Consider the following 24605-nt stretch of genomic DNA (forward strand, 5'->3'; position numbering starts at 1 on the left):
ATTCAATATTTATTAGATACTAATTCAAGGACAGCATTTGTTCCAGTTTGTGACTCATAGCTTTCTGTGACCACCATCACAGGGCATGCCCTTTGAGTTATTCCTTTTGGAAGTAGTGAGAGATGTGCACTGATTCATCCTGTGTCCATTTCCCCGTGTGTGACATGGTAGGTCACGATGGAAGGTGTGTTCCATGGCTGTGACACAGAACAAGCCAACTCGCCTCCGACTGTGACCCAAGCCTTTTGCTTCTTACTCCCACCATCAGAGCCTGTCCCGGTCTGCATTACTGTAGCTCTGCCTCCATTATTCCTGGCAATGGAAGATGTTGTGTTGAGCACAAGCTGGAACTGGACTTTGGCTCACCCTCTTTGAAGAATTACCATAGACCAAGACTGTTTCTCAGAATAGCAAATCCAAGGACCCAATTTCACGAATTCACCTAAAGATATCCACTGCTTAGATGAACCAATTCATGTTAACCAAAGTTATAAGCTGCACTTATATGCCAGGATGCCAGGCTAAATGAGATAGATCCATAAATGTTCTTTATAATCTGTACCAGCATCATCTAAGGAGCAATAAAAAATTATACCATTATAGTGATAATGCTTATAGGATTTCACAAACGGAATTGCTCAAGTATCTGAATAGTTGAGTTAGCTCTGTAGGATATGGCCTTCCTGGTATTGAGGTGCCTCTGTGCTGTAATCAGTGATCCAAAGGCCGTTTATTAAGAATCAAGATGAAGAGTTTGGTTTGTTTTAAGGGTCAATTTTATAAATTTTGAAGCGCTTTCTCCCTCAGTCTGTGCCTGCGCCTGCTTTTGCATTTTTTCTTGACTCTGCGGGCCATTCCACTTCTGTCATATTTGTCATTAAATAACCTCCCTTTCTAATTTCCTTGGTGTATTCAATCTTGGAATGTTCAAACCAAGGAATTATGAAAGCCTCCTTTAATTAATAAACATATTTTAAATTTAATGGCATTAGTATTTTCATGTTATTCCACATTGATTTACTTTTACCACTAGCATGGAGGTGCAAAACAGCAGGGTGCAGACGTGGGAGGGACTGCCTGGGTTCCACATTTTAGCTGTGTTAGCTTTGTATGAATTATATAGCCTCTCTATGCTTCGGTTTCCTCATGCTAGAATGGGGATAATAATAATACCAATCTAAATTTGTTTGTTGTTTTATTTGGTTGTGTGTGTGTGTGTATGTATTAAATGGGTTAATACACGTAAAGCACTTAGAACGTGTATGGTGGATATGTAAGAGCTGTAGAAATGTTAGTGGTTACTGTTAATCCTTGATCATATCCAGAGCAGTATCTTAATCTGATTAGTAGTGTGTTTCCTAATCCCATTTGAGGCTGGGCTATTTCTGGGGAGACTTCCTGTAGGTGGTGGATATTCTCCGTCACGTCTGGATCTGTTTTTAGCCTTACAGAAGGGGTCTGGAGGCCCCTTCCTGCCCTCGCCTGTGCCACGTTTTCTCTAATTCTCAGTCCATCGTGAACTCTGAATAAAAAGATTTGAGTTCAGCCCCTTCTGCCAGCTCCTTTCAGAGAAGAGGAATAAAAGGACTATCTGAAATGCCTAAATTTGGCAATTTATTTTAGCATTTTGTGGGTACTAACCGGTGGCAAAGTGGAATATAATTTGTGGTTCCCTGCCTTTTGTTTTCCCTCACCGGCTCTCTGGGTAATAGATGCAAATGAAGAGTGAAAAAGCCAAAAGGCAGACGAGGGCGGTGGGCGGAGGCAGGAGGTGGGGGTAGGGGAGCAATCAAGGAGCCTGGATAATCCCCGTGGATTAAGGGTCCCCGAACAATCAGACTCTGCCTGGGGTGTGATGGTCATGTGGCTTTAGCAGACCGTGGAGACAAACGGGGCCTCGTGCGCCAGCTGCTGGACCTTACCTGTGGCCACTTTTCAATAGCAGTTCTCACCAAACAAAGACACTCGCTCAGATGATCTGTCAAAGAACAGCACAAGCTAAATCCAGAAGGGTCATCTGTCTAATAAAGGAAAAATAGATTTAGAAAATAAAAAGCAATAGCAGGGATTTTCAGGGCCACTTAGCAACCATTCAGATTATTCCAGACGACAGCTGGGCCGTGCTGGGGCGAGCATGATTTATCTGAGTTGGTGTGGTGGCCATATTTCAGCCTGATGTGGAATCTGCTGCCGTCACTGATGTGCAGTCCATTACGGTCCCCGAGTAAGGGCAGCCGTGAATTAGGCTTGCTCAGCGCAGAGACCCCCCTGCCCCAGCCGCCCTGAGCGTCTGACCTGACTTCATTTAAGGAGATGCTCGTGAAGGCCATAAACATGATTTGATTCACATTATCTTCATGTTGCATATTTGTTACCGTTATTCTTTGAAGACTCCAAATTGGATATTAAAAATTTATGATATAAGTAAGGGTTTGCATGGAGTAAAAAGAATAGCAGTGGTAAGTCAGCGCATCTCATCCATCAGAGGTGTGTGAGCTGCTGGAGGCCTGAAACGTATTGAGAAGGCCCCCGTTGGTGATGAGGTTGGAGAATTAGCAGAAACTTCGCCTGGGAAATGGATTCTCCCTCTGCCTACATGTTATTAACTGGAAATTTAAATATATTTTGTTAAAAGAACAAAGCAGAACAGCACAACTGCAGGGATCCCCGCAGCTAATTTTCGACAACATAGCAAATGAAAGGGAGGGCAAGGGCTTCTGACGCAAAGATTAGTAGTAATATGAATTGCCTGTAAATGCAGTAATAGGAATGCCTGCATCCAGAGATTGTTGTTTCTGCATGCCTGGATTATCTCTGGAGCAGGGAGCCCGATGCCAGGGTGGAAGAGAGCTCTGACCAGGAGAAAGCTCTCCATCCAAGCTACACACACACACACACACACACACACACACACACACACACACACACACAGAGTCTTGTCGGCTACTGTTCAGCTGTCTGGATGTTTTTGGTGAGTTGAATATTTACATAGAAACAACTATACTTGAGGGGTATCCATTTATAGAGATAGGCAATTCAGAGTAGAGAAAAAAAGAATGCTTCTGGAACTGCTTAAGAGAGCATGGGGGTTAATGGATCCATTCAACATGAATTTAGAGGATTATTTATTACATAAGGTGCTTCGTTGAGCCTCGTAGGTACTTCATAGATAATACATGCTCTCCGCCCTCAAGGAGTTTCCAGTTTGGAAGGGGAGATAAGACATGAGTTGTAACCAAGATGAATTGTGCCAAGGAATCCCAGGTTGACCTGGGGCAGTAGGAAAAGGTGGGCTATCAGAAACAGGGAGCAAGTTTTAGGATTGCTAAGCATTGGATTGGACATTTAGGGATGAGAGTTTGTTAGACAAGAACCAGAAGATCAGGCTGATGGGGAAGCAGAGAAGAGAGACTTGTGAACCAAAAGAGACCATAGGCTGAAGTCCTAACTGAGTGCACGATGAGAAGGGAAACTACGAACCTAACCTAGAGGGAGGGATAGGTGTTGTGCAGAAGTACAGGGACTAATCAGTGAAGGGTCAGGTGTGAGGCAGGTGCAATCATAGAGCTCTGGTGAAACCTGCTGGCGCTAAGGTGTGCAGAGAACTTCTGAGGCTCAGAAGCAGGAAACTCAACCTCTGGGGACCAGAGTGTAAGGCAGAATGCCCAGTCTCTGAATTAAGGAGTTAAAGGATTCTGACCCATTAATTCACTCATTCATTTATTCACTCACTTGTTACTATTTATGGAACCCCTATAATATATCAGGAACTAGACTAGGCTTTGGAGATATGCAGTTGAGTAGGACACAGTTTCTGCACTTCAGGACGTCGCAGACCAGTGGGGGTGTGGTGGACAAATGCACCGGTGGTCCTAATACTGTAAATCTGTGCAGGGGCAGAGGGGCACAGAGCCCAGGTTAGAACTAGGAGGAAGGGTTCCCAGGAGCTGCAGTCTGGGCAGACGCTTAAAGGATGTGCAAGAATTTGCCAGGAGATAGTGGAGCAGAGCTGTAGTCTCATTTCTGAGAAAGTGGGAACAGCACAGGAAACCCAGTTGAAGAGAATAAGGGATTCAGTCATGAGGAGCTGTGTTGCCTGCTGATGGACTAGTGTCTAAGCCCTTCTATTATTCCAGAGCAGAGCCAGCCTGAACCAAGCTTCTAGGTGTCTGTTCACCGAGGGGCAAAGAAACTTGGGGGATCTTTATGTCACGTTCACAAAGGTGCTTATAACACACTGAAAGGCAGTATATGACAGCTACTGTTTGTCTCGGAGCTTTCTCAAGTGAATGTGTGTACGCATTTGGGAAAGAGAGATAGGCCAGAAATGAGGTATCAGAAAATGAAATTCCAAGAGTTTTCAGAGTTGGTGTCCCTCTACTTTTATCTTGAGTTTGAAAGAGAAATTCTATTGTTTCTTGTTCAAAAAATTAGTTACTAAATATAAAATTAGTGTTTCCCTTTTTTTTTATCTACAACTATTCGTCTCCCGGCTTATTCCCACAACTTGGAGATGCACTATTTTTGATGTTCCCACGTCTGTAATGACACCACATGTGTGAGCTGACATGTGCTACATCTGCTGCAGCATTGGAAAGCTGAGTCTGGAAGCTCTGCAGCCCTCACCCCAGCTCTGATTCCAGGCAGAACCTTTTCTTCTTGTCAGAAGAAATTCTGAAATCACAGTCACACAGAGTTGTAAACTCCTCTTCATCCCAAGGAAGTATTAACTCCAAAGCCTAATTATCCTTCCACTCAAATGGCATCTGTGTTGACCTTTTTGGTCTTGGTTGACCAGCCAAGACTTTGGGTAGGCGAGTGGAGATGTTTCTAGAATGTTCCACATTTTCTAGAGGAGTCTTCCAGAGGAGAAAGAATGCTGCTTTTACTTGACTGTGCACATGACACCAAGGCCCTGCCCCAAAATGAAGACGTGAACTCCTGAAAAAAGAGCTAAAGTTTGTTGTATATAAGGATCAAAATGAAAGAAGTGATTAGTGGTGATTCACAGGGAAAGAGAGGAGAAGAGAAACTTTATTTAAACCACAGATTTTTTGAAGTAGAGGAGCAATTAGTCCAAGTTTCTCACATAATCTAATATTTATTCAAATGCCAGGTGCAGTCTGAAAATGGATACACGACTGTCAGTGAAGTGGGGGAAATCCCTTGCAGTTGAATTGAAAGGAGTCTTATGTTTATTTCTACTTTATGGCAAGAAGTGAAGGTCTCTCAGAGTAACAGGTCAAAAATGCACCTCTACTCTGACAATCGCATTGTAATAAAATGTAAAGAATAGTCTCCCATTTGCTTTGCCCCGTAGTTGGCATAAATACCTAACATATTTAGTCAGAATAAAGCTGTTGAGAATAAGACAGAGAGAGAGTTCATCGTGCGGTGTCCTGACATTCCATCTCCCGTCACTCCAGCACAACGTCAGAACTCAACACACGTCCCCTGGTCCCAGCGGGCACCCCGGGCAGGTGGGGGCGGGTGTGTGTGCCTCAAACGGGCACGGAATGCATTGTCTGTAGGGAATTAAAAAAGCAATAATAAAACTGGCTACAGAAGTTGTTCTACTTTTTATTTTTCCTGTGCGCTGGTCACTGTCAGCTGGTCCTGTCTGCAGGGCAGGCCGCTCCCTCTGCAGGCTCCTTTCGTACCCCCTTGCTGGGGACCTCAAACGAGGCAGATCCACAGTAAGGAACCAGCTTCAGCATGTGAGAGGTTGTGCAGTGTTCTACAATGATTCTCCTCGTAGGGAAAGGGGGTTTCTATGGACGTTGTCTGACATGGCCACTGAGTTGCTGTGGAAGGATAATAAAGTTCATTCTTAAGGTGCAAGGACATGCACCAGGCCAGGGCCTAAGGACGTTGTCAACGTTACATATTTATTCCTTCCCACGGACTGATGTTGGTTGTTCCCATTTGAGAGATGACACCCTCAGAACACAAAGGTAAAGCAACCTGCCGAAGCCCAGGGGAGAGGCAGGGCTGGGACCCCGTGCAGGGCGCTGGAGCCCACATTCTCCTGCCCTCCCACTCTCCCCGGCTGCCCCCGGCTCAGGCGAGGAGGACTTGGGTTTCTCTCTATGGCCTAAGGCACAGGCTCCTTTCCCCACAGCCACTTGAAGAAGGTGTTAAGCCTGGCAAGCGGGGGAATACTCTAAGGCCTTCTTGGTGGCCGAGGGTGGTTAGACAGCCCCCAGGGAGAACTGAGCTCCACTCAGGAGGCTCAGCACAGCCTCCAGTGCAGCTGGCCCAGGGAGTGAAGGAAGGTCTTTCCTGGAGAGAGAAAGGATCCTGCAGGGTGGTTGCGGGGGACCTTATATGCAGAAAAGGAGTCTGGAGTGTGTAATCACGATGCTGGCCTAATTTAGAAGGGTTTGATGACTTAGACTAAGTCACGCCTCCTCAGTACCTGTCCACTGTGTGGTTCTGAGAATATTACTCATTCATTCATTCAACAGAATTTTATTGAGCACCTAACCTTAGGCCAGGCATGATCCTGGGGCTGAAGATTCAATGGTGAGAAGAGCAGACACCATCCTCGCCCTTAGGAAGCTAGCTGGCTTGTGGGGGAAACAAAAATCACACCAACAACTGTAAGAAAAATTGGACAGTGTGCTAAGGAAACCCTTAAAAGAAATATGTAACATATTAGAGAGTTTAGGAAAGGCCTTTTGAAGGAAGTGGTACAGTAATTCTTGCAAGATCATTTGTCATACCAGAAACTCAAAAAAAAAAAAAAAAAAAAAAAAGAGAACTTTTTGCCCACAGCAGCTAGTCATTTAGTCTCTTGAATCTTTAGAATAAGACTCATCTCAGGGGCCACGTCCCAATTTGTCCTAACATTGCATAGTTGTCCATTTCCCATCCTGGGACCTGGTTACAGAACATTTTGCCAACTCTCTTGATACCTGTAGGGACTCTTCGTTTAGATCAGAGGATCTCAATCCTGCTTGCACATTACAGTCACCTGCGAGCTTTTGAAACACTACGCATGTCCAGATTCTGCCCTGAACCAGTTAAATCAGAATTTTGGATCAGGCCACAGGGGTGTCAGGCACTAGTATTTTTAAAAATCATCCCAGATGAGTCTATTGTGCAGCCAGGATAGAGAACTACTGCCTTAGATGAATGCACTTAATTTTACCTAGTCCTATAATATTAATTTAACATTTTACACTAAACTTCAAAATGCAAAGGGGATTATTTTGGTGGAAGGTGAGTATGTTTGTGTGTACACATGCACACTTGTGAGCATGAGAGTGATGGCGGCTGGCATGTGCTCCCCATTTCTGTGGCATGTGGTGGAAGCATTGCGTGGCTGAAGGATGGTATTTCTGGGGTTCTGGAGTCAGGTGGTAGTAAGAGGGAAGGTCACTCCCAGGGCCAAGGAAATTTTTTGCAGAGGCTAAAACATGGCTCAGTGCACAAATTCCTGCATTTTTCTCTCCGCTTCACAATCTCCCCAATCTTCCTCTCCCTTCTTTTCCACTGCTGCTTTCCTTAGCCTCATAAATTACGAGGTTTTATATGAAATCTATAGCCCCTTAGAGGAAGCACATTTAAATCTTAGATAATGGGCCTTTTTTTCCTTAAAAAACATAAAAAAAGCATCATGAGTACCTTACATGTAAGTGGAATGAATGTATTTTTGTAGCTAATGTTGAAAATATCCCCAGGCATCTGGTGTGTATGAATGTGTATACATAGTGCATGCATAATAAACATTCTACCTTATGAATATTTATACACAAGATACACATATATATTGAATATAGACATGCATATGTAAATAGTGGCCCTTGCAAACTATATGTAAAGTGTGTTTCCAAGCATGTGTATCAGAGTGCATTGGGAATATAATAAGCCCTCCCCCAAGTTTAGCATATTTTGAGGTGACATTTTAACAGAGTTTATAATAGCTCTAGTTGCTACCTATGTATTTTTTTTCTTTTTCCTAACTTATATGTATATTAAGTACTAACTAAAAAGTAAGGCAGTGGGCATGGCAGAGTAAGGTGAAATAAATGTGGTCCCTGCCTGTGAGTTACCTGTACCTCACTAGGTGACTTAATATTCATTACGGAGGATCTAACATTGTACTGCTCCCCTATGGGTGCCTTTATTTGCATACTCTATTTCTGTCTCAAGTTGGGGTTTGGAATGGGTTCCATTTAAGGCTATATTAACTTCAACCCTCACATAGCCCCATCGTGGAAGTGATGCAGGGAGAAGGAACATCATTGCTTTCAGTGCCTGGGTAGCCACTGGACATGGACAAGGAGTACACTTGTTCTCTCTGACACTATATAGCCCAAATTATTTTGATTTTTTTTTCTGATTGTATTAGATAGAAGGAAAAAGTACAATAAAAAGGCACCAAGTCCTCAGAGAGGTTCATAAATCTCAAAAAAATGACACCCAAAACAAAGCAATCTCTTCCCCCACAAAACAAACCTCTTGGAACCCAAATATTCTGACCAATGACATTTCACTTCCAAATTCTATCCGATTCCTTCCCTGCAATAAGTAGCAGAAACCATTATTACAAATAAGCTATACATTTGACAATGTACAAAATACAGATCACGTTCTAAAATGACAATCCCCAGCCCCATCGCTGGGGAGCTTGGAGTGACACTTGTCAGTGAGCAGATTTCACTCCATTAAAGGAGAAACAATATCTAAACGCTGTCTTCCTATGCCGCAGACATATGCCCATTGTTTTCTCCCTTTTAATCCATACATCACAACAGGTAGTTCTCAGCTGTTCCCTTTGTGCCAGACATACATTGTATCTAAAGAGACAGCAGACAGAACTACCTGCTGCTTCCTGTACGGCTCTCCCTGTGCTTCTCTCCTTTTTCCTAGTTCACTGGGGCTTTTTAAAATCAGTTGGCAGAAAGCCAGGAGCTCATCATTTTAATGCAGTGCAAAATGGAATATGCATAATTATATGCAAGCCATATGTGAGGGAGACAGCTCAGCTGTGAATTTCAGAGGCCAGGAGAGAGAGCAGTGAGGGCTAAGATGAGATGAGAGCGGAGCAGAGTGCAAGTGTCACCCAAATGAATGGTTTAATGAGTGTGCTGCAGACACGCCTTTCACTCACCTCTCCCTTCTCTCCAACTCCAAACCAGAGAACGATGGAGATTAGAGAGACAAGACTGTATGCAAGTTGTATTGCTACTGGGTTCTGTTTAATGTTTCCATGTCAACCTCAGCTTTCTTAATTAACAATGTAGATCAAAATAACCAGTAACTTGCCTCTTAGTTAAATATATATATTTTTTACTGCATTCGATTGAAGAATCATTGTTCTTACTAGATCATTGCTCCTTACAGATCTTTATTTAAAAATTGAGGGGAATCAGTTTATCTCTAGTAGTATTAACAATGCAAACTATAACTATGCAAATTGCTTTTCTTATGGCCTTGCTATTGGACTTTTTTTAAATGCATTACTAGAGATTGCTTAAGCATGCCAAAAAGTTTAAACACGTACGTATGTCATATAATCCTAAATGTGCAATGAAAGTCACTGGACAACTAAGGTGGTGGTAATTTCCAACGAAATTATTTGATTTTAGTTTGTTTCATATTGCTTTAAGTATTACACCACAGTGAATTTGCATGTTAATCTAAACTATGTAAAGAAAAGATAAATCCCGAATTTTGATATCTAAAAGGCGTACTGCGTATTTAAACAAACTTTTTAATAATGTTGTTATTTCTGGATTCCCGTTTGTTTAATGATCTGAGCTGTTATGCTTTTAGCTTTTTTTTTTTCTTCCATTATTTGTAAGTCCCTAAATAGGCCATTATATTTCCCTTCAGGCTAGAGATGAAGATGGACATGCTGAAAATTTTCCCCAGCAGCACTATGCTAAGGAAACTCCAAGGCTTGCCTTCAAGAATAACTGCGAACTACTTGTAAGAATAACATACTTACAACAAGTCTAGAATGTTACTTTAGCCCAGTGAAAACAGTTTTTTGAAAGGGTTTGTTCATTATTACATAATTTATGAAATATTTTAGTTTTTCTGTATAGAATTCTAAATGCTAATTCTGCTATCACTGAATATTAATGATAAGATCTCAGATTGTTTGCAAATCTTTTATATCTGATTATAGAGTTGGAATGGCCCTGTCGTATTAGTTTGTTTTGTGTAGTAGCTTATGGGCAGCCATTTGGAGAATGGCTAGTCAAGTTAAAAATTTAGAGGAAGACAGTTGATATATATAGCTTGGAAATAAAACAACCCCTCCACCATCCCTCCTCCCACCTCCTAATTGTACACTGTTTTTGGAGACAACATTGTAATATTTTGTTCTGCTAGGAAAGATAGCAGAGTTGACACGCAGTACTCCCTTTAGAATTCAAGTATTCCTCCACTCTCTTGCCAAACTCAATCAGGCACTTTCTGTCTCTCCTATGTAGAAAGAGTCAAAGCAGTGACAGGATGCGGGGATGTTTACAAGTCGTGAGAGAGAGGATATCAGCTGTGACAGAAACTCTGTTCCAAGGCAGGGTTAATTTGCTGTTCATTTTAGCATTTACAGCGAGACAGGATGAAAAGCAAGCAGGAATGCCTATTATATTTCTATTAAATGAATCTGTTGGGACTTCGTGTTCTTGATTAGCTTTTGAAAATGAGAGCTCCACAATGCATTTTCTGTTTACCTAAAGTAAACAGAGAATGAATTGTCATTTATTTAGAGATTCAAACACCGCTTTTGGAAATGAAGCTTTATGAGGGATCTAGCTATGTTGTCCCTAAATGTTCTTTTCTTTTCAATTGCATTAAAGCAAAACATTTGCTCCAACTAAATGAAAACACTGAAAGAGAATGAGGATGCTCAGTTGTTGCATTTTGAGGTAGTCTAATTTCTGTTTAGTTTTTTGGCTGAGGACAGTACTACTCTGCCAGATCTCTGCATTAGGAAATCCCATATGTAACAGTCTTTGGACTTAGCTCCTATACCAACTGTTCATTAAAGACAGAGTGTCCAAAGAGCAGGAGAAGCGAGAAAAATGTACTTCTTATCCATTCTGGTCACAGCTATGTGTGTTGAAAGCAAGAAACTCCTTTTCTCTCTCCACGGTCCTACATGGTTACAATTAACAATATCATTCTGTGTGGGTAGCACCTTGACAAACCAATTCTGCAGGCAGATTTGCTGCTTATGAATGCATTTTTTCCCCGAAATTTTAACTCACCTTATATTTTATCTTAGGACTCTTAGATGTCCAGCCCTGCTTGCATTATCTAGATCTGGGAAACATTTTTTGGGGAAACATTTTTCTATTTGTTTCAATTTTAATATTTCACTCCATAACTGTGTTTATCCATCAGAAGTCCAGAGGGATGATTTACGCTGTGTTTTGGTGTCAGATTATTTTGGGAGAGTAGCTTGCTTCTTTTTAGAGAAATTGTTGAAAGTAACATGCCATATTTGATTTTTTAAAAAATTTATTGGAAAAATGAACTTGTCTGAGTCCTTGTTGTGGTCAGTTTATGCTGAAAGAAGTAAAACGTATCTATGAACATCTTTTCTAGCCTTCTTTAGAGAAAATATATGTTCAGTCATTGCTGTGCGCGAACACAGTATTGTGTTGGCAGTAGTTTTGAGAGATTGGAGTAATCGTTGTCCTTTAGTTTCTATTAGACATGCTCTGTTTTGGCCAGCATGCTTTCTGTGATAAAATAAAAAAAGAGAATAAGGAGAAGAAACCAGTAAGCTTATTTCTCCAAGGAGAAATTTAATTTTTGCTTCAACTGCAAGAGAAGTGATGGTGTTAGGCTGCTTATGAAGACCTGAGAAGTTATGCTACTATATGAAAGAGACTCGTTTATTCTTAAGAGAGAAAGAGGAAGTCCTTGGAGTTTTGAGTACAACTTAGAGCAGAATTTTAAGGGAACACATCAGAGAAGATTGCAGGCTCTGCCCAAAAGTGCTTTCTTAGCTTAAGGGTTTTGTGTGGTCTTCTTGCATGATTTGCTGTAGTGAGAGCAGCCTCAAGTGTAGAAGTGGGAGAGCTCTGCAGGGGGTGCTGGCTGGCTCTCAGGAGAACACATTGAAGGCGCAGCCTACTTCTAGGCTCCCACTGATTGGGAGCATATGGCTGGAACCTAATCCTTTAGGCTATGACAGAAAGCTTGTGTCCAGGTAGAGGGATTATGGCCTCCGACTTGATTATTGACTTTTGGATGTGCCTGCCCACCCCACTCCCTGCCCCAGCTCCTGCTTCTTGGAAAAGGAAGGAATATTAAGTAACCTAAACAAAAGCAAAGCAAAATCAAGGTCTGGAATACACAAGTATGTGTAATCAGAAGGCACTGACAAAGCATTGGCTGATACAGAAATCTGTTATGCAACTGTAGATTTCCTGTAGGGTATTGATTTTTCCATTTAAATTCCAAACTGTGATATGTGCCTTCACACTTAATGTACAACACAGATGACTAGATATTTAGCTTGGTGGCCAAGATTCTTTAGTTGGTGATTGTGCAGCAGTTTCCTTATGCTTTTTATTAATTTTGAACATGCAAGGCTGTCAAGATGAGTGACACTGGATAAAGCTTGAATACTATTTGCTCTATCACAACCCAGTGTGGCCCCACCCACCTCTTCGTAGTTGGCGCACATGTGCGCATGCACACACACACACACAAACACACATGAGTACTTTGCTATCTAAGTTTATGACCAGATCCAGTAACTTTCAATAAAGGAAAATGTGGGAAATTCACATCACATAATAGTATAGCAACATGGCTTACAAGAGCCTAGAAGAGGGAACATTCAGAGCCAGCTCTTGGTGAAAAGCTCTTATCCCAAATTCCAACTCCTTTGCTGGTTTTTCTACCATTATTACTTCATTTCTTTGGGGCTGGAAGACTGCCTTATCTTTCCCTGTTAAAATGCTCATATCACTCCAACTGGTAGAAGTTAGGTTAAGAGCTAGTGTGAAAGGAGGACCTTAAGCATACTATGAGCTCACACTTTTTTATCAGCAAGTACTTCCTCAGTTCCTGGTAGCCAGGTGGGAGGAAGACCATGCAGAAATGTGACATAAGCTGGGTCCTGGAAGGGAGTTCTATAGCTCGAAGACAAGGAATATTGAGAGGGTTTGGAGAAGGTTCTGAAGACAACTGAGCCTCCTCCCCAAATATTATTAGGACCAGTTCAGAGAACTTCACTGTATTCAGGAAAAGGGTCAAAATATAGTCAAAGAATTGTGGCAACTAATGTAGTGTTATTCAGTGTGGAAAGAAACTAGACTTAGCAAGTCTGAAAGAAGAAAAGAGAGAGGGGTCAAAAATCAGCTGTCTTCCTCAGTTCCAAATTCCTGAGCCATCACCTAGACATAGTCTGAACCCTTTGGCTTTTCCTCAGGCTTTTTAGGTGCTGCAGAGGGAGAGGGAGGGAGCCCATAGCTTGGAGGTTAAATAAAAGTTGCATCAAATAAGAGTTCTTTCTGCTCACTTACGAAGCCAGTGTAGGGGACAGGGAGAAAGGAAAGCTATTTGAGTTTTGTGGTTTATGAACAGAGATGGCAGAAAGAGAGATGTTTAGGTAGTTCTGAGGACTGGTTTCCCCATCTCATTTCCTTGTGGATGCAGATAGTTGGGTTCTAAGAGTTGGACAAGTCTTTAGGCAAGGGAATGCTCCATGAATGCAGCATTCAATTTACAAAACTTTGAGTGTCCTATTTATTTGTACAATGCATTGTACAAGATAATTGGAGTAGGGGGAGAAAAATAGAAAAAGACAGAGTCCCTTGCCTAAAGGAGTTCAGTAGGAGGAAGTAGGCATATACTGCATTATAGTCATCAAGACGGTGAGCTCTCAGTTCTTCCTGAAAAGTCAGATTTTTGCTGCAGCTCGACTTTAATTCATACCATATCACTTGGGTGGTATAGCTGAGTTTCATAGGCACAAAGGCTTACAATCAATGGTGACACATCTGGAATCATATCTCATCATGTCATGTTGTTTCATCTCTTTGGTCTCTCTGAGCCTCACATCTTCATCTGTAAAATGTGATAATAAAAGGGAATAACCTCAGAGTGTATTGTAAGGATCAAAAAAGAGAACCTATTTAAAGTGTGCGGTATATAGTAAGCACTCAGTACATTAGCTGCTATGATGATGATTTATCTTATTATCACCATTGTTATGATGACACAGTGTGCTGGGCCCCCAGAGAGCAGCAGCAGAGTTCTGGGGCACAGAGGAGAAAGGCATTTCCATGTGGGGTAACCACAGACTTAACAAAGGAGGATACCTTTGATCTAGGCTGTCTGTGGGTTGGGTTTTGACAGTAAGAGCTGTGGTGTAAGGGAAGGGGGCATTGCAAGCACAGGGAACTAGCATGGCCAAAGGCATGGGATGGGAAGTAACGGGCCATGTGAGCTAGCAGAGTGGGGGGTACCTGAAGAGTAGAGGGTGAGCAGGTGAGCTGCGCCCATTTGCAGGGGGCTCAATGACTGACACAATTCTGTCTAGTCTGGACCTCAGTAGTCCTACTTCAGGGACATTCCTAGTACTTCTGTGGATTAATAAAATTTATTATGGACCATTTCTAACATACACAGAGGTACAGTGGAGACAATAGTGCAGCGAACCCTCATGTACCCATTACCCAGCTTCGATAATTATCAACCCAAGACTAATCTTTGCTTCATTTATCCCCCTCGCCCACCCCCACCCCCTTTTTTGCTGGTGTATTGTGAAGCAAATGTGGTGTGTGTGTGTGTGCAGTAAAGATTTTAATATCCTGCTTCTTTGTCTAGAAAGAATCCATCAAAATGGGTGAAACTGGGAAAATAGAGCTTTAGGACTTTATCTACCTAGAACCAATGATTTGTGCTTATGCAGTGTGCCCCTCCTTCCCTGTCCAGCACCACCCCATCAAGTGTGGACCCCTAGACCAAGTTTGTAAAGCCCCTAAGGTAGAAGGCAGTCAGTCCACAGTGCCAGGGATGACTCGACTCTCCTTTACTCTCAGGTCCTGGTCCTAAATGTACTGATTTAAGAGAAACATCGATCCCTTTGCAGCCCAGCCCAGCTCCCTGTGCCCTTTGGCCTCATCACAACAGTGGGGGGAATTGTGGATTGCTCTCATATATTAACTGCAATTAGGACTTTCCTGCAAGATCACGGAGCTATGATGGGAACCCATTCTCCCCGCAAAGGTGATAGAAACGGCACACCCCATTTTAGCTCTCTCTGTCCTTTAAATGTCTTTACTTGGGGGCAATGCTAGCTGAAAGAGGGCTAAAGCCCCCAGTGTCTGCCTGGGTTTGTGAGCTGTTCTTAGAGTAGGGGCGCTTCATTCGATCTGAGACTCTTTGTCCCTGGCAGACTTCCTTTTCCAAGCTGTGGGTGCTCCTTGCCTTTCCAGTTTCAGGGCCGTGGCACAAGCGGTCAGAGTCATGTCGGTGTAGTTCTCCTGCTGGCTTCTCACGCAGGGCCTCACTGTGACTCTTGGTGCAGCAAGAGGTGTCAAGGGTGGTGTGTTCTCTGAGGAGGTGCGGTTGTGTGTGATGGGGGAGGGTGGGGTTCTCGATCCCTGCTCTGCACACACATCTCCTGCCTTCCCTAAGCCTCGGCATCTTTATAAAATGAGGATACATACAGCCCCTGCTTCTTAGGGTTGTTTGAGGAGTAAACAAGATCATCCATATGAAGCCCTTTGCATTATGCCTGGCGCACAGGAAAAGTTCAATAGATAATTGTCTTATTACTAATCAAATGGAGCTGGAAGATGGCATGAGTTTAAACACAATCTTGAGGCAGATGTTGGGTTCATCTGCCTTTCTTCTCTAACTTGAGTCTCTTTCTAATTGACCTGGACAAAAAACCAAAATGTAACATTTTAATTTGAGGCAAAGAACTTCAAAAAAACTCTTGAACATCCACTTGCCTTTTTATGCCTATGGCACTGGAGATGCCTGTAGCTGTGAAGGAAAGGTTCTAATCTGTGAGGTACTGCAATTACTTTTTCCAAGAACACAGAACTTCTAAGAAATATCATGGTGTTGTGAAGAGCTTGGGCCCTTGAACCAGACTGTCTGATTCGGATTCAGGAATCTCCACCGCTGTACTCATGAGCTGTGTGACCTTGGGCAAGCCACCGCACCTCTGTGTGTCTGTTTCCTTGTGTGAAATGAGAACAACAGTGTCCCTCTGGTAGGACTGGTGCGAAGTCTAAATGAATGAATACCTAGAAGGTGCATAGAACTGTATTTGGCAAACAGCTGGGACTCGATCAGTTGTGATTATAGTTATTATTTATTCCAAGGTTGTTTGCTTTCAAGCACATTATAGAATACCACTTGACCAAATTTTCTAGCAATAGAAAATTATCTGAAATTTTTTGAGTATCCAGATTTGCATGCAAAAGCCACAACAATTCCTTGTAAACAATCAAAATGAGACATCACCCAGAAAAATTCTTAGAGCTAAGCTTTTAAAAAAAAATAGCCCTCAGGAAAGACTCTATATGATCCAAGACCCCTTCATCCTGCCCCATCATCTAATAATACAATTGTTAAACTTAAATATCTGCAACTAAGAAAATAAATGCAAAGTAAAAGAAAAAAATGTAATCGACACATGAAAGTATCTGCAGTAACAAACGCTGTGCCTCTGCCAAGCCTATTGATGGAGACAAGGACCCATATGTTGTGGGGTATCTCCACACTGGGCTTGGTCCTTGCAGACCCTTTTTTTGGGTTATTTATTCTCACCATCACTTGGCTCGGGGGATATGTTTGTTTCCATTTCACAGTTGGGGAAATTGAGATTCCGAAATATTATGTCATTTACCCTAGGGGAGGGGCCAGGTGAGCAGGTGCAGGTTGACTCACCTCTGTCCACCTCCCTACCATGTGTCTTCTCAGGGTCGGGTACCAGGCTTTATACATCTCGCCATCCCAGCACCAGAGAAGGGCTTCCACCTATGGTTGTGAGGTGGATGAATTAAGGAATTAATTTAGAATCACTCTTCCTAGCTTCTTTATAGGAATTCTTTTGTAGAATTCTGAAGCCAGAAGGAACATCTATGGAGAATGTTAGACAGTGCAGTTTATTCAGAAAGGCATGTTAGTGCTTCAAAATTCCTAATGCATAATAAATTGTGGGGAAAGGATCCAAAATAGTTATTTTTTAAAATTTGACATAGTAACAGAACAGCTGTAGACAATTTTGTAGACCATAGAAAAATAGATTTCTTCAATCTGATATAAGCATTTGAGTGTGTTATTTTTAAAATCTGACAATAGATTATGTCTGACAAGTATCAAGTTTTCTTTTGAGGATTTTTGATACTTTTTATGATCAGCAAGGCCATTTTAAAAAGTTTTGAACTACTTTGATTTGGTAGGGCTGTATTCCTGAGTATGAACTCATCTATTTCCTTTGGGACTTGTGGACAAAAAGTCAACTGTCCCCACATTATTTCAATGTCTAGAAATGAGCGATTATCTAAAATACCAAAGAGCGTTCACCTCTGATGGCTTCAAGGAAACTCTAGATTGTATATCAAGCAAAACCAGAAAAATTAGATAGGATATCAATTATCAGTATAAAAATGCACAAGTATCCAACTAGGAATAATGTTAGTCTTATTCAATCATGGGCACTGTTTAGAAGAACAAACTAACAAAAGTCTCTTGGAGAAAAAAAGGGAAAAGGCATAAAAAATATTTGGAGGTGAGAAGAATGATGCAAATAATAAGGGAGGCAAGAAATTGGAGATGGGGTGATGGGGGTGGGTAAGAGGGAATTTTAAAAGGGAAGAAGAAAGACAGAAGCCCATGATGAAGCTGCAATGAGCAGGTCTAGGAAAAGAAGAGTCCTAAAATAATGTATTTGCTCATTGCATTTTTGGCTTGAAGTATCTTTCATAATTGTTGTTGTGTTTTTGTATACTTTACCCTCTCCTCATCTAAGGCATCATGCTTTCCTGGAGGACTCTCTTCCCAGTTCCTCCTTCCTACTCCATGGCCACATACAACCAGGAATCGAGGTCTTTGCCAGGAGACAGCACCCCATCCTCTTTTAATGCCAGATGTGGCTCCCCTGTCTGCGAACTCTGAGAAGGCAGAGGCTTTGCCTGTTTTATTCATCTTTGCACCCCTGGGAACTGTGCTTGGCACACACCATACTTCATGAATTCTAGGATATATGTTCCCTCCTAAAATTTTAAGGTTTCAAAAATGAGAGTTGCATACTAACCGATGACGTGTCAGTGTTTAGTCAGCAGTGTTTTTTCTTAGTAGTCTTAAAGTGATGGCATCTTCACAATCAACAGTGACATAGATTCGATGAACTATGCAGGAAAGTGCTCAATAATTATTTGTTGGGCGAATGCATGCAAGAACAGTGCCCGCCCTGCCACACCCCTCAACTAGTTCAGGTAAAATGAAATGCTTAAAGTTGGTTTGGGATTTTGTGTGTCTGCCACTGACAAGGAAGAGTGGAGGGTTGGTCTCTGGTCATTTTGGCTGAGCATTTTACGGCCATACACTTGTCCTACAGTGGAGTGGAGAGATGGCTTTGTTCATTCTTGCAGGTAAAATGTTGAACCAGTTAAGATATGTATATATCCCAGATAAGCAAGGTTAAAATTATAAACTGTAATTTTCCCTTAATTTTGCAGATAACTGCTTAACATTCTACTTTGGGTTGCATATCTTTCAAGATTTCTCTTGAAAATTCATGAAGATGCATTGGTAGAGGGGCATTGGTCTCTCCCCATCATCTCTCACCTTCCCTCCACTTCCCTGCCCTCCCTATCTCTCTCACTCTCTTTCTCAATAAAACAAGCTATAGGTTTCAGTAGGGCCAAGTATGTTTTTATAAATTAGGATGCCCTCGCCCATCATCACGCCCACCTCCTCTGTCATCTCTTAGAGAGGTTCCCAGCTACAAAAAAGACAAGGTACACAGAATTGCACTTCCTATACTTTAGAATTTCATAAACCACATTCAGGATGTCATCTTGCGTGAGGAAATTTGCACCCCAAGCTTAACTTTGTGAAATGCTCTGCTTTTTTTTTTTTTTTTTGCTGTTCAGATCTGACTAGAATTCAGTTTCCTTTAATGGAAGCATGTGAATCTGACTCTGACATTGCAGCATGATCTGTTATGCACTCTGCGTGTGTGAACGGGGAGGTGAGGAAAGCCTGAGATGGGAAAGGAGGTAGTGTTTAAAGGTGGAGCTCGAGTTAGAGGCCCCTTCACATGAAAAGGGTTCAGACTATTAAGATAGGTGAAACCCTTTGAGGGCCCCATTATATAGCCATCTTAATCAATGATGCTTTTAACTTCTAAATTGTCTGATAAATGTGTAATGATTCTATCCCAGGGAACTAATAAACCATTTTTGGCTTAGAGAAATATTTATATATTTACTACATAGCTTGAATTTTGAAAATATGCAACATCATTAATTGATACTACTGAATATATACACACATATAAAATGCAATATATTATTACATATCCTATATAGATTAGGGATCTGTATAGAAAGGAAAATGAAAACAAACTAGAGGGTTACTAAAGGGTTCACGAGTCTACGGCATTATCTCAAACATTTATGTAGTATTTTTTCTATATTAATTTGGTGTTTACATAAGAATACATAAAAATAACATGGAAAAATAAAGTTGCAAGGAAATTTTTTTCTTAGCTTTCATGCATTTCAATGTTTAAACAATGACAGGCATCAAATCAGCCAAGTAGAAAATTGAGCTTCATCAATAGAGACAGCCGGACTTAATAATTCAAACCAAAAAAGAATCTTTTCTCACGGGATATATTCTCTCTGGTTTATTTGGTCTGCATAGTTTCTTAAGTCCTTAATTTATTCTTTTGCACATGCTGCATGAAGACAGTGTTTATAATGCAAAGCAATACCTATAAAGATTTAAAACCTGGGTACTTAGTATCATGGGCATATCTTAGGAAGGAGGAATTAACATCAGAGTAGGTGGTTATGGGGTATGAGTGTGACCCAGATTTTGAAGATATCTGAGTTTCAGTCAATGTGCATTTTATTGCATGTCCACAGTCTCCCCAGTGCTGGATTTAAAAGTCATGGGCTGCAGCGCAAGTATAAAACATGGGTCCTCCTCACAGTTTATCAACAAACCAGCTTCTATGAACAGTGAATTACCATGTACAATCAAGTGCCAGATGGGGTGGTATAGTAATGGTAATTAGAGAATGGAAATACATACTAAAATTTGTACGTATCCAATAAGGAAACTAAAGGTCATCTAATTGGGAGGGAATGATGGGCTGGAGAAAATAGGAACAGGTCCTCAGGGGGAGATGGGACTTGGGCTGGTCCTTGGAGTGTGGGCGGGAATGGAAGGGCATCCCAGAGAAAGAGGAAGCTGTGGGTTGGGTGATGGTGGGAGATAAGCAGAGTATAAAGGGGGGCCAGTTGGGAAGCTGACTGGACGGGCTTCATTTTTGTGACAGGTGAGAACTGAGTTAACTCGGTAGGTTGTGGTCAGATAATAAAAACCATGAGAGACAGGCAGTTGAACTGACGTGGTACTTTAGGTTATAGGATTCTGTATTAGTACCTGGGCCAGGACGTACTTCTGTGAAAGCAGTGCTTGCCCAGGTCGGAGGAGGGAGAGCAGGAAACTTCTAGAAGGTCATCAGACACTGCAGGCTCACTGTGCTGAGGACAAAGACTTCTCACAGCTGCAAAGGCAAGAAAGAGACTGCAAATGACTGTCCTAAAATATTGGTCATCCAGTTCTTATGACCATGTTAATATAAATAACTGGCAAATATTTCATCTGAAGTCAGATTTTCTTATAAATTTAGATTTGGGAGAATAGCCTTAATTGAGTAAGTAACTAGTTGTGTGCCATGGGGAAAACAGACTCAAAGTAAAGCAAGAAACTGAAATTTCAAAATATTCATGCTCCAGAATGATTCAGAGATCAGTATGATTTAAACTGTTAAAAATATAAACCAGGAAAAAAAAGTTCCTAAATTTGGGTTATGTAAAGAGGATGGAATCTTCATGAACCGCTTCCCTCAGAAAATAGCAGAGAGGCAGTGTAGAGGGATGGTCAGCCAGTGTACGCTCTGGGGTCAGGCCCACTTGGACCAGTGCCAGGCCATGTGGGCTACTCACTTTGTGGCCTTGAGAAGATCAGTTTCTTTATCTGCTAAGTAGGAATTATAGCCATATACACCATATAGGTCTGCTGTAAACTTAAATGATGTAATGCATATAAAGTGTTTGGTACATAATAGGTGCTCAATGAAAGCATCTCTTAAATTAAACTTTTAAGAGAAGGAAGGAAATGTCAATTATTAAGACTCTTATGAGTTTTCAGAATTCTTGCTTTTTAAAAACAGAGAGAGTATCTTAGGATGCATAGCTTTTGATTGTATGGATTTAGCTTATTCTTCCCACCTTGTCCATGTACAGGACTCCAGAAAGAGAACTGGTATTTGTCCAGTAATGACATTTAAGGTTTTCAAGATCTTCATCAAAGAAAATGCAATTTACTGTGTTTGCTAAGGTAGAACATTGGACTATTATGAAAAGATTTTTGAGGAAAAAAAAATCTCAGAGAAAAAGTGAGTTTATTAGTTAATCCCTAAAGCTGTTTCTTATAATCCCACATTCCTTGCTTATTCTAATTACCTGACCCCATTTAAAATTCCAACTTTTGTAAGGAAGTAAATACTATCATCCACTTCTGTGGCCATTTTCTTTGCTCATATGCTGCTAAGTTTCTGCCTCTCTCAGTTAAGCACCTGATTATTGATTTGATAAAATTGTTTTCCTTCTATTTGATTTAGCTATCTGGAATACATTTAGGAACTTGTTAAAGTCATAAAAATGAAAAACAAAAGAACAAAAATCCTCAAAAGCGGGTGGGCCATGGTGGCTCAGCAGGCAGAGTTCTCACCTGCCATGCCAGAGACCCGGGTTCAATTCCTGGTGCCTGCCCATGTGGAAAAAAAAAAAGAAGAAGAAAATCCTCAAAAGCATGAGCAAAATGTCATTTAGTGAACTTGTGAACTTGTTAAAACTCAAGAGTATCTCCCTTGATTAGAACTCCTCTTTGAAATAGCCATACTGTCCCTAACCAGATTATCAAGGTCATGTTCAAGATTAGAATAAACTGTGGGACGTAAGGTACCCAGCAGAGCAGAAAAACATGCAAACAGAACATGAGATTTGATGTATTTCCTTGTGCCCTGGCTTTTTTCTTTCTTAGCCTAATAGGTATATTTGGTCTCATTTCGTTTTAGCTTCAGCTATGTTTTCTATAATTAGGATTTACAGTACAAGGCAAATGCCTTTTTCTTCTCTGGAGAATGGTAAGAGTCGTAGCTGTCCCTCTTCTCTCTGTTTCTAGTCCTGTAGCTGTGGGCACAGCCTCTTCTGCTCCTCCTGAAGCTGGCAGCACCCCCACACTGCATCCAGAAGACTGGCTCTCACATCGCAATGTGTTAGTTCTAGCAAACAAAGAAAATACATTGATTTCTTTTTTTTTCAAGTTGGCAAAATGAACCATACAAAGTCACTTTTAGATTTTGACATACAAGTTTAAAAAATGTGGTCGAATCTACTGTTTAAAAAAGCAATGACCAAAATCCATGCATTGAGGTTTTAAATTTTCTATTACAATAAAGAAATTGTAGGGCTATTAAGGATGCTGATGGTTAGAGTAGAAGCGGTGAGGGTTCTGGAATCAGTTCTCCTTCATTCTTGGCACACATCATCACCAATCTTTTTGGCTCATCCTGGCCAAGATGTTAACATTTCTAATCTTCATTGTTTCCATAAATTAAATAGAGAACTTATTCAAAGTGCCACCCACTGTCATATTGATTGCTCCTTCTTTCATGCAAGCTTTTATTGAGTGCCTACTATGTGCAGAATACAGGGTCATCTGGGATGGGCACAAAATCCAAGATGTATTGGATTTTACCAAATTCCACCCTTAGTTTTTTTTTCTTTTCCTTTACGGATGAGAACACACATGGGTGCGGCATCCTTAGTTTTTACAAGACCTTGGTACATTCACTTTATAGGTTAAATCTTCTTTAGGCTTTGCATAGGTGCTCAAGAAATACTGAGTATATGAATGAATGAACAAACCATACCGGTGTGGTTCCCAATTGGCAATTTTCCACACTCAGCTCAGATTCCAAGGTCTCTCCTGTGACTGGGGAGTGTCAGGAATGTCTGGAATGTGGCAGTGTGGGCTGAGTTAGGTTCCTCTATGACACATTTCTGAGTTGTCCAGTTTTTTTGGGCAGAATGAATAGGGCAGCAGCTGTCGGACCCACTGATGGGCTCAGAAAACTCTGTGACCCCTTCCCTCAACTTCAGCACACTTCATCCCTTTCCCCACTCCAAGAGCCCAGATTGGTTTTACAAAAGAGAATGGACGACCAGGAAAGAATGTTCTCTGAAGTGCATTCACTGACCCATGTTGATGCTTTTGTTTGAATTTAACTAGCAAAGAAGATAAATCAAATGCAGTATTCCAGGCATTAGACATAAAAACGTATTTTTTTTGCATTCTTTTTGAACTGTTCAGATTAAGATTTAAAATGAAAGAATTACCTTGAAAACATTACTGCATTCACTCTGCAGTTGTAGGATGGCAGACATTGCTTCCAGAAATGCCCCCAATATTTCCTCTCACATGCGCGCACTCACTCTCTCTCTCTCTCAGGTAATTTTTACACAGAATATCAGTGGATCTAAGATGTAGTGAACGCTTTTCTCTGGAACCCTCCTCAATCTGCTAAATTGGCCCGATAGAATTATCATGCTTCTTTTGGAAGTAAAAATATGCAAAGTCTTAAATTTTATTATACAATTTAATACCACTAATTACTTAAAATTTAATGAATTTCACTACTGACTTAATTGCTTTTGACTAGTTCACTTAACTTATTAAAGAGAAGCAAGGACATATTCATTTAATGAGCAGCAGAAGTCTTGCCCTCACATCTGCCTACATTCTCTTTTCAATTAATCAATTATAGTCCAATGGTGTGTAATTACACATTAAGAAAGTTATTGGATATCACAGCATGCATGTCCCAGAAGGCTCATGAGCACACTAATATAACACACCTGTAATGACCTGCTCTCAGCTCTGCAAATTACACTCATTTCTCTCTCTCTCTCTCTCTCTCTCTCTTTGCTAAATTAAGATGAGAGCAATTACCATTAACTTTTTACGTTACATCTAGTAAATGTGACAGGGATAGAGAAGTGAAAGAGAGCGGCTAAAGGAAAAGTGAAAGTGGAAGAATTTATCTGAGTCATTTGTGTGTTGATTAGCTTCTCCAGAACCAGGTACCGATTCAAGAGCTGCAGCCACATTTCAGAAGAGCAGAGGTCATCTACCTAAACCATGTCTACTAAAGCACACCAAATCCTTGAGAAAATCAGGCCAGCATTATCTGAACTCAAATAGTGACTTGTTTCTCAGCTTCAGTCTCCTGAGGACGGAAATAAGCAAACAAAGAAAACCTTTTGAAATTACATTCAGGCAAATTTGCTTGGCTTGTTTCA

The 24605-nt window shown here is 41.2% G+C and overlaps 1 protein-coding gene across 3 annotated transcripts in view; it reads left to right on the forward strand.

The window, feature by feature from the left end:
• Positions 1 to 24605, forward strand: part of SOBP (sine oculis binding protein homolog) — a 152234-nt gene that overhangs the window by 77757 nt on the left and 49872 nt on the right. For all 3 annotated transcript variants that reach the window (XM_077162559.1, XM_077162560.1, XM_077162561.1), the window contains exon 5: positions 9844 to 9939. In XM_077162559.1, the coding sequence (XP_077018674.1) occupies positions 9844 to 9939 (96 nt within the window). The remainder of the gene's footprint in view (positions 1 to 9843; positions 9940 to 24605) is intronic.

The sequence above is a fragment of the Tamandua tetradactyla genome, chromosome 5 (assembly GCF_023851605.1).
Source record: "Tamandua tetradactyla isolate mTamTet1 chromosome 5, mTamTet1.pri, whole genome shotgun sequence".
Classification (NCBI taxonomy): Eukaryota; Metazoa; Chordata; class Mammalia; order Pilosa; family Myrmecophagidae; genus Tamandua; species Tamandua tetradactyla.